This window comes from Meles meles, chromosome 5 (genome assembly GCF_922984935.1).
Source record: "Meles meles chromosome 5, mMelMel3.1 paternal haplotype, whole genome shotgun sequence".
In the NCBI taxonomy this organism is placed as follows: domain Eukaryota; kingdom Metazoa; phylum Chordata; class Mammalia; order Carnivora; family Mustelidae; genus Meles; species Meles meles.
Window position 1 is genome coordinate 146,245,365 of NC_060070.1, and position 10,751 is coordinate 146,256,115.

The 10,751-nt window shown below is 43.4% G+C and overlaps 1 protein-coding gene across 3 annotated transcripts in view; it reads left to right on the forward strand.

Moving 5' to 3' along the window:
• E2F3 (E2F transcription factor 3) overlaps positions 1–9,635 on the forward strand; it is a 73,953-nt gene extending 64,318 nt beyond the window's left edge. For all 3 annotated transcript variants that reach the window (XM_046005995.1, XM_046005994.1, XM_046005996.1), the window contains exons 4-7: positions 35–193; positions 3,007–3,121; positions 4,476–4,611; positions 5,951–9,635. In XM_046005995.1, coding sequence (XP_045861951.1) covers positions 35–193; positions 3,007–3,121; positions 4,476–4,611; positions 5,951–6,213 — 673 coding nt within the window. In that variant the 3' untranslated portion in view covers positions 6,214–9,635. The remainder of the gene's footprint in view (positions 1–34; positions 194–3,006; positions 3,122–4,475; positions 4,612–5,950) is intronic.
• The last annotated feature ends 1,116 nt before the right edge of the window (positions 9,636–10,751 follow it).

Here is a 10,751-nt window from a genome sequence, read left to right on the forward strand (position 1 = left end):
AGCAGCTACAAAGAGTCTGTGTTTGGGTTCCCAGGGGCTGCAGTCTGTCTGAAGATGGGGGCATGCTGGCCCAGTGTCAAGGCCTGTCCAAGGAAGTGACCGAGCTCAGCCAGGAAGAGAAGAAATTAGATGAACTGATCCAAAGCTGCACCCTGGACCTCAAACTGCTAACCGAAGACTCAGAGAACCAAAGATATCCTTTGTGCACCTGTTCCTGGGGGGTTAGTGCCTTCTAGAACACAGCCAGTGTTGACAGGCTGACTCTTCTGCACAGGTAGAATTTACTGTGGTTAACGCACGTTCTTTACGTGTGGTTGAGGACATACGGACACACGCAGTGCGTCGGGCAGCACTGTTCTAAGATAGATAAGGTGTCAGCGTTAATATTAATGACAACAACCAGCAGCTCCCTCTCTGTCTCCCCAGATTTCTGGTGGGCGTTCGCTGTCACTGTTGGGGTTCTCACATTCTATTTTCTTTTCATCAGATATTGGAGCAATGGGAATTTGTTGAATCTGTCTGAGCTATAGCTGAAGGAACGAAGAGCCTAGAAAAATCACTCTGTAGCCTCTAACCGTGTGTTAATGCTGATGCTCAACCCCAGAAACTGATTTCTGAATCACCCACCCTCCCATCCCTGATGCCTGAGACATCTCAGTCTATCCATCCATTTACAGACATTGGTCCTCAGAAATAGTGTTAAAAGCCAGTTCTTGTCAACTGGCTGACAATCTGTTGGCCATCACAGGAAAACTCGCTGTGCGTCATCTCACTCCCGACAAAAGGGAGAAAGACGACTTTGTCGCATTGACAAGAAGATTTTGCAATATTCCCAGTTACGCGTAGAAGCTGACGCCAGTATTTTAAGAAACCCCACCTCTTGAGTTGTGTTCCCCACTTCTGATTGTTCCACATTACCTTTTATGTCTGAGAGGCTTTCCCTTGGAGGGTAGGGGGACACTTATTGTCCAACTGAGGCAGTTTTTTGAAACCGCGATTACTCATTTTCTGTCGACCACAGGATTGATCTTGCCCACCAATGATTAGTGAGGTGGAGAAGAGGTGTGGTGATTTGAACCCCCAGTGGCAGCCAGAGTGGGCTTATGGGGGAAGAAACAAGAATAGCTCTAGTCGGGCTGTTTCATTCACCCTTTAGCTGGGAGCCCCGTGGAGGACGAGACAGGGTGGTTACATGTGATTGGCAGCTTTCTGGAATGTGCAGCTTACAGCCTCGTTGACAACACCAGCTTCCTCTGGGGCCTTTGTTGCAGACACTGAAAGCTTCCTTGCGGGGAGCTGCTAACCCAAAAAAGCAAATTCAGGAGGGAGCCACAGTGGAAGTACTTTTAAGTTTGTAAGATTAGAAAACGTGTTTGCACAATTTATTTCAATTCACCATTCGGTTCCGAATGTGGTACAGCTTGTTCACAAATGTGTTGAAATTTTCCTTCCTGCAGGATGTTGGGTAACTGTAGATGAGTTTTTATTTTAATAAGTACTTGTCACGTAGCTTTTGACAGTGGGCTTGTGGGGTAGGCACCTGGTTATCGGTTTTTCCATGTTCTCAGTAAAAACTCAGAACTGTCGAGTCTCGTATGAAGGCAACAGTTGGCTTCCTTGACGAGGTACATGGTGACCTAAGACCCAGACTCTTGCCTGAGCTGTCCTGTCAAGCTCAGCGCTGAATTTGCTGTCGTCTCAACCATTAAGACTTAAAGAAGACAATCTGTGATAGATATCCCTAAAAATACATATAGATTTGGGGTGAATGTGCTTTTTTTCAGCACAGTACGTTCCTGGCTTCCTTCAATTTCTAATTAAAAGCCACTGTTCTAAGAGAAGCATTTCCTCCTGACTCTCTAAACCCTGTTTCTGTATGAAATGTGTTAGATCACAGACTCTATTTTCTAATATTGTATTACCTGCAGAAAGGCCTTCATTGAGTCATGTGATTTGCTGTTTTGTCCTAGGCATTTTTTGTGGGCTAACATAAAAAACACAACAGGCTAAAGACATTGTATGTTATTCATGTCACTCCGTGTCCCTTCTAGAAGAGAGCTGTGTGGCTCTCACAGGAGAGCTACGTGAGCTCCTGTAGCGCGGAGTAAAAACTCGTCCCTCCAGGCAAGCTTGCATGAATACTCTATCATGTAGTAAGTACCGTAGTCTTTCATGATATCCTCTTAGGTTCAGCCACCAGGACACTTAAAAGAATTGTTCAGCGCCCAGAAGTCATGACCAAGGGTAGTGCAATACTCTTTCACTCTCGTTTCCTGCGACAGCGTTTCTCAAATTAATTCAGGTTGCAGAGCACTTGGAAGCTGCTTTCCTTCCTTGTGAACACTGAAATAGTAGTAGTGATATCGTACAAAGGATAACTTTTTTCTAACAGAAATGATGACTTTCTTATTAGTAGGCAGTATGGAATCACAACCAGCCCAAGTGCCCTTAAGAAAACAAGCTGTCTGCCTGACCCATCTTCTGAGTTCTTACACCACTGTGTCTGTTGGCTACTCATGCGTTCGTGTGCGTGGCTACAGACGTTTGCTAACGGTCAAGCAGCAGACAGAAGTTACCAGAGTTCCAAAAATTATATGGGCAAATAGAGCTTACTTTTTTTTTTCTATAAATTGAGATCTGCCATCTTTCAACTTGAGTGACAGAACATTTCACAAAAGTTCACGGAATGTGCGTGCTCCAGAGGAACCTGGCTAGGAAATCCCCACCAAACTGGGTTTGGGTTTTCTTCTGATCATTTACCTATTCTATTTCCATGTTTAACATTCTACATCACCATGGGCATTTTTAGAAATGAGTAGGAAAACACTATGGATTTGTCTTGTTGTTTTGAGTATCAACCAGAAAAGGTTTGCGAGAGATCCCATGTGTCTAAAGATTGAGACAGAGAGACCAGTATATTCTTACAAGTCATAAAATACTTGAAAATTTTTCCATGCATCTGTTCTGTCAGTCTTCTAAATGGTTACATTCCTTAACACTCACTACGTTAGCTTACGTTACATATCAAGATATTCGAAAAATTAGTGGCCTTAAAGACCAAACTGTTATAGTTGTCAAAGCCCCTCCAGAAACAAGACTTGAAGTGCCTGACCCAATAGAGGTAAGGAGATAACGTCTTTGTTCATCTGCAGAGATCTTTTTGGAGTGTCCAAAGTTAAAGAATCACTGACGTGTGGTCAAGTATGCATTCTCCTGACACTCGATAGTTCTTTCCCATCCCTTTTACCTAACTGGAACTTCAAAAACATTTCAACAGTTCAGTACATATCGAGTGTCTCAAAAGTCTAATTTTAACATCGTGGGGCCTTGAACGCAGGGTATGGTGCCCTGTCCCTCTAGTACTTTTTCTTTCTCAATATTTGGTATCTGGAGGTTCTGACTGATTCAACCATTGGGGAATTTCATGTTGATTGCCTTGGGTTTGTTCCCCACCAGGAATAGAGACATAAATGTTTTAAGGTATCTCCCTAACTTTAATTTAAAAAAAAGAAAAAAAAGTATCTCCCTAACTTAAAAAAAAAAAGTGTCTCCCTAACTTATCTTAGCATATTTTAAGAATTTATCTTTTAAAACATGTTTACTTTTAAGAAATCACATATGACTTTGGCTGAATTGGTAGATGAGAATACTATAAGAAAGTAAGGAGCATATTTTGTGATTAGCCTCTGATAATCTTTGCTAATATACGCCTGGACCCTAACTATAAGAATAAGCAAAAAGGAAATGCATAGAAAATAAAAAGAGAGTGAGAGTCACAAGCTCCCATCTAGGGTAGAGTTCTCACCTAAATGATAATAATAGAACTATGACCCAGATGAAGAAGAATTTCAGTTGTTAGTATGCTGCATTCTCTTATTAAACACTGCTCCTAGCACTTAAGAATACTCTTCATCCAGTAGTTATTAAAGTTCACATAAAAATGCCCTGCCATAAAGGGATAGCAATATGGAAATACTGTCTTTGAAATACTTGAAGGACCTTTTCATAGTTTGCATAGAAGGAATATATTTAAAGAACACAGTTCACCTCCTCTTGGGCAGGGGTCCCCAAACTTTATCTTTAAAGGGCCAGAGAGTAAATATTTTTGGCTTTGTGAGCCATAAGTCTGTTGGTTCTGCTCAACCGCACAACTTTGCCATCGGAGCCCAAGAGAAAAAAAACAAAAAACAAAAACAGCCAGAGGCAGTCCGGAAACAGTGGGAAAGGGCATGATTCTCTGCCAATAAAACTTTATTTACAAAGCCAGTTGATGGACTGGATTTGGCCCTCCGGCTGCAGTTTGCTGGCCCATCCTCTAGAGGATGACAGTCATCACTTGATGGAGGGGAGGGGGGAAGATGCTACGGGGAAGAAGCAAAATGAACAATGAAAATTACCCTCACTTCCCATTTCTGGATGAAAATTACTATAGCTCATGTCTCAGTTTGAACTTTTCTCACTTGTTCTGTCGATAGAGCCTACAAATACATTTGGCAAGTACCCAAGGGCCCATTGAGGTTTATTTGTGTCCAGAAGAGACAGAAACACACAGTCCAATGAAAACAAACAACCAAGACCACAATGGGAATATCCCGAAACCCCCTTCCAAAGGTAAAAATTCCACTTTTGTCATTCGGAAACTATATTAAAAACGAAGGTGACCGGAAGCGTCCGGTGCCGGAACCATGCCTAGGCAAGAACCAAAAACTTCTGCTATTTAACGCTATTAAGGTAACTTTTTTTTTTCTTTTCAAAGGCAGTCTGAATAGTTACAGAATCAAATCATGGTCTTGAGCCAATGACTCCTCCGCCCACAGACGGAGTCCCTCAGGCTTTCGCTATGGGCAGAAATTGCTTCCTTTATAGTGTTTTGGAAAGCCCGCTGGGGTGCCGAGTAAAGCTGTGAGCTGTCTGAATGAATCATCAGCTACACTTGGCCACACACCTTCGCCTTGATGCCTCTGAGATCATGTTAGCGAAAGGGAATGAGTTTGGAGCCAAGAGCCTTTTGTCAAAGAAGTTGAACTTGATTTCCGCTCCTCTCCTCATTCCCCCTGGGGTGACGGGGACAAGATACGGGAGGAAGACCCCAGGAGTATCTTTTTTTTTTTTTTTTAAAGATTTTATTTATTTGTCAGAGAGAGAGAGACAGAGAGAGAACGATCACAAGTAGGCAGAGGCAGAGGGAGAAGCAAGCTCCCTGCCAAGCAAGGAGCCCAATATGGGACTCGATCCCAGGACTCTGGGATCATGACCTGAGCCGAAGGCAGCCGCTTAACCAACTGAGCCACCCAGGCGTCCCAGACCCCAGGAGTATCTTAAGTTCTCGCCCTTTTTCCACTTTCAGACTGGGGATATGTCTTCAGTCTTTCCTGTTACTGTCTCCCAATATAGCGGCAAGAATTGGAGCGATTTAAGTGACTCGGGTCTTATTTGTAACACTGAGCACTGTAATTGCCACGGCAGCTCAGATGGTAAAACGAAAGATTACCTTTTTTCGCCACAGACATTCAAAGCGGATATGTCTTATTACATGCGTTTTTAAGAAGTATCTTTAAAAAAGTTAGTTCAAAAAAGACTAAGTGAAAATCCATTGAATCCCTACAAGGAAGCCAGCTTTTCAGCATGTATGTTTTGTTTTGTTTTCCTTTAAATATTGACCAGCGGATAGCAGAGAGAAGTGTTTGAACTTGTTAGCCTCTAATCTTTGAAACGATTTGTATTCTTGTTTGCTAACCGTAGGCATCCCAAAAGTTGAGTGAGTTAGACCAGAACAGAGAAAGGCTGTCAGTCACGGTGCACGAGATGGGCTGGACCACAGGGGCATCTGATTGTCCTTCCAGAAGGTCCCGGCTTTTATAACAGCCCGTGCATAGTCTTCCAACAAGTTGGTGTGACTTGTCTCCTAACTTACTTTTTGGTTTCCTCCAATTTTTTTTTTTTCCCTCAGACTTGGCTTCAACCAACTCAGGACATAGCGATTGTTCGATTTCTATGGCAAACCTTTCTCCTTTGGCCTCCCCAGCCAACCTCTTACAGCAGACTGAGGACCAAATTCCTTCCAACCTAGAAGGACCATTTGTGAACTTACTGCCTCCCCTGCTCCAAGAAGACTATCTCCTAAGCCTCGGGGAGGAAGAAGGCATCAGCGATCTCTTCGATGCTTATGATTTGGAGAAGCTCCCGCTTGTGGAAGACTTCATGTGTAGTTGATTATGCTTTGTGTGACCTCCCCTTATAAACCAATATTTTTTTATTATGGAACCAGAACATCTGTCATGCAGTGTTGTCCCTTCCTACCTTCTTCCTCCGAGATAGTATCATGAAGTAAACTACAAACTTCAGAACAAAGCTGACATTTTAATGAATTTAAAAGGTTAAAGGGGGGGGGGGTGTTTGCCTTTTTTTTTTTTTTTTTGGTTGGGTTTTTCCTTTTTTGTTTTTGTTTTTTTTTTTGTCTAAACGCACAGTCGCAGGCTCCCTTGGGAAAGCCCTGCTTTGCTCCAGGCTCCAAAATTCTCCTGGATGAGTCAGCAATTGAGAAAATGTGCAATCAGGTGTCTCTCACCCGTATTTTTCTTCCCTCCCTCCCGGATTGGCTTGCTGTGCCTGACGGATGCGCTGTGGAATGGGGTCTGGCCACCTGGCCCACTCGAGAACAGCAATCTTCCTTAATAGCATTTCAAGCCGTGCCTTCTCCGCGGATTGCATGTCTTTGGGGTCTGCTAATATGGAACGGAACGGCAGGAACTGTAAACTTGAAGTCATGCAAAGTATGAAATGGATTTCTTCAGCTCTTCTTAGGAATATTTAAATTACTGTCATAATTCAGTGTAAGCTATGGACCTTGTGTCCTGTAGGAGGTCAAGAGAACCTGCACAGCCTCTTTTCCGGACGAAGAACCTCTTTTCCGATATTTGTTGCAGATACAGACGAACGGTAGAGTTCTGCCACTCGGAAGCTGTTGTGGATTTTCCTGTCTCCATTAACCACTCCCATTCCCCTGCCCCCAACGTATTTGTTAGTTTAAAGTTGATTTGTAGCAAATGCTTACTTAGGAGTTTTCTGTGGATTGTTTTCACCTTTTTATTTTTATTCTTTTTTCATTTTTTTTTAGCTGCCATTTAAGCATTCCTGTGGCACCCAGCACCATTTCAATTTAATTGTTTACTTTGAAACGGTTTTTGCTAATTCACATTATTTAAGCAGAGACGTAGAGGACCTCTACCGATCAGAGCATCTAAACGTGTGTGATCTAAGGTTAACAGCCTCTGCAAGAAGTGGCACCCCACCCTGCTTCCTTTTCCAGGACGGGAGCTTGGAGCCAGCTGGTCCTGGGGCCCGCTCGCCGACGCGGGTGGCCCATCTGAGAGGAGAACCAGGTCAGATGACACAGCAGTCCCAAGGAGCAGCAGGTGTGGATCCCTCCGTCCTTGGGCTTCCCGGCCCTGTGACTGGGGCAAGGGCTCTCTTACTCTGCACTCAGGGAGACCACTTCTCAGGATGGGGTCAAATGGAGAGGCCTCTGGGGACAAAGATATCCCCACTGTGTCGGTGGCATTTACTTAAAAGCTGGTGAGAACAGGGCGCTCCCACCGCATCGGGGGCTGCGATCGTCCTGGCCCACAACCCATTCCCCTTCCTCTACGAAGGAGTCATTTGGACCAAGGGAAGTCATTACGCGGAAGGAGAAGCGATAGAAGCCAGGGCGTCTCCCACTTTACTCTTCAGGAACGGTGTCCCCCAGTTGGAGGCTTCATGTCAGCTGCAAATCCTACCAGTTAGGTCCAAGAATGGCTTTCCCATGGGCCCTGGGGAGGCACCCTTCTCCCGCTGGGCACATGGCATGGAACCTCAGGTCCATTGCTTGGATCCTGAAGACGACGGAAACGAGGGAGTCAGGTGACAAAAAAAAAAAGAAAAAAAAAACCTCAAAACGAAAACAGTTAAATTGAAATGCTATGTGCCTGACACCGTAGCACTCAATTCGTGCGTTTAACGGAATCGAAAATAATCCCTTAGGAAAAACACAAACCGAAACAAAAACAAAAAACCACGAAAGCCCCAGCCAGTTTACTCAAGGTAGATTTCCACAATATGCAAAGTGGTGGTGGGGTCAAAACGAATGACACCAGCACTTTAAACTATTTGTGTGGGTATGCGTGGGTGTATGTTTGGGAAGAAAAACAAAGGTGCACATTATCCTCCTTTTTCTTCTTCGGCCTCCGTCCCCAGCCTCCTCCCTCACTCACACTGGCTTTGGTACAAACAACAGTGTGGTCTGTGATGAAGCTTTGGGCTGGGGGAGGGAGGGGGAGCTTTGTGTCAAGTGCCTACTGGAAATGCACTGTGGGGTTTTTTCCCGTATGGGAAACCATTTATGCCAAGCTTTTCCCCATTTCCCATATTTATCTCATCTGGTTAGCTGCCTCTGCTTCCGGCTCTGTAACGATTCTCTTTGCCAGCTGCACGAAGCTGACTTGTTTCCAAAGTCTAAAGACTGAGCTCTCACCTGGCTAGGTTGTTGTGTGTTTTGTTGACTTTCTCGTTACGCCTTTCCATAATGTAATAATGCCGTATTTATTGTTTTGAAGATGAAAGGAATACTAATAAGTCTTAAGAGTTCCTTCATGCATAAGAGTTTTCCAGTTAGTGGGCTGAGCTTGGTGTCCGTGAATTAGCCGTCCGTGCTGCGTTCTGTTCACATCGCCCATTTTTCCTTTCTGACGTAGTCTCTGGCACCCAAAGTGGGTTAGTGCTACAGTATTTGTGTTACTTTGAGTACTAAGTATGCAGGTTTTTCTGGTACCGTTGAGTTGCTGCTATTAACGCTCACACATGAAATGGCTAAAAGTTACACATGTGCGAATTATGACTGCGTGAGCCTTACAAAAGAAAAAGTGTACAAAGGGCAACACTTGAGCTGTCAAACAGTATTAGGTGTGTGTTCACATGTACAGATCTGTGCATAGCGATCGTTTTATTTAAGTTGATACGTAGTCTCCTCACACTTTCATTATCTAGCGATTTTGTACAAAAAAAGGAAAAAACAGCAATTAATTTGTAAACACTGCCAGAATATTTTCTAGCGGGTTTGTAATTTTTTAAGAGTTGTTCTATTTTGTTTCTGGTTTTGTTGTTGTTGTTGTTGTTGTTGTGGTTCTCGTTTCCGTTTTTGTTGTTTAAGTGTAGATCTGTAAATAAAACTGCAGTATTTAAAGCTTTAGCTTTCAGGAAAAAAAAGAAAATAAGAACTCAGATGCGTGCATGACAGCCTGCGTGTGAGAGGAGGGATTTGAAGGAACATGGCTTGCAGAGTGAGTCGAGTGGCAATTGTCAGATTGTGGGAATTTCTTTTCCTACGGGGTACGTGATTTTTGTCAAGAGGAAGTATTTCTCCCAAAATTGGGAGTAGGCAAACTACTAATCGGTTTAGCTTTGTGTTGTATGCTAGTTTAAAAAAAAAGAAAATATGTAATATAATGTAAAAAAAAAAAGCTTTTATGATGGATTTTGTAAATAGATTTGTTACAGGGTAACCTGTTCTCTAGCTGTGATCTTATCACTTCAAATGGGTGTAATTTGAATAAATTTTGTATGGTAAAGGATCAATAAAATGATTTTTTTTAAGAGTTCAGACTTGTAAACGGCTTTTCTTAATGGTATCTTACGTTCCTGCATTAACTTCGTTCTTAAAGACGTGCTTCAGCATGGAGACAGGTGGCCCCAAAGCCTGAGAACACGCCTGTATGTGGGACTTGAGGAACAGTGCCCCCCGGCCATTTGCCGAGTACCTGTGGTGTGCCCGGCCCTTGGAGAAGTGGAAGAATTCGCCACGTCTCTGACCAGCGGCAAAAACCACTTTCAGACGCAGGATTTTTTACTCTCCGTGGCAAGTCCAGTTTTATTTTTCATAACGAGTTCTGAAGCCAAGACATTTTAATTCTCACGATGGGTAATTAACCACCCTTGTCCTGGATTCCGTGTTCCTGGAAATGCCACCTCTGAGCAGGTTGGGATCTTTGGATGGCCATCGTGCCCTCGTCACCCTGAGCTCATCATCTAAAATTCCAGCATATTACATATGGTATGTACACACACAAGCCATCAGTCGATATGCAAGGGTATAAAGTACGGGAACAAAACCATCCCTGCCCCCCTAACCTATTCACCCCGAAGGAAACCACTACCCTCATTTTTCCTATGCGTCTACTTCCAGTCCAGTTTTTTCCAGGAGTATCACACATGTGTGCACATGTGTATTTTGACATAAATTGTACCATGTAGACTCCTCCGCAGCTCTTTTTCTTTCTCACTGTAGATTTGGACATCTTTCCACGTTTGTACTTACAGACCATGTTCACGGTCTTCAAAGCCTGCGTAGCGTTCCAGTGATTAAAAATTTATTTAATAATTTATTTTACCCAGATAATTTTTTTAAAGATTTTATGTATTTATTTGAGAGACAGAGAGCACACGCAGCGGGAGGGGCAGAGGAAGAAGCAGACTCCTCTCTGAGCAGGGAGCCTGACATAGGACTCGATCCCAGGACCCTGAGATCATGACCTGAGCGGAAGGTAGATGCTTAACCCATGGAGCCACCCAGCCCACCCCTACATAATTTTCTATTTGAATTTATTGAATGCTTATATTATGCGGAGCACTATTTCTTGTTAATGTGGCAAATACCCGTAACATGAAATTTACCATTAGTGACATTCAGTACGTTTACAGTCTTGTGCAATGACCAC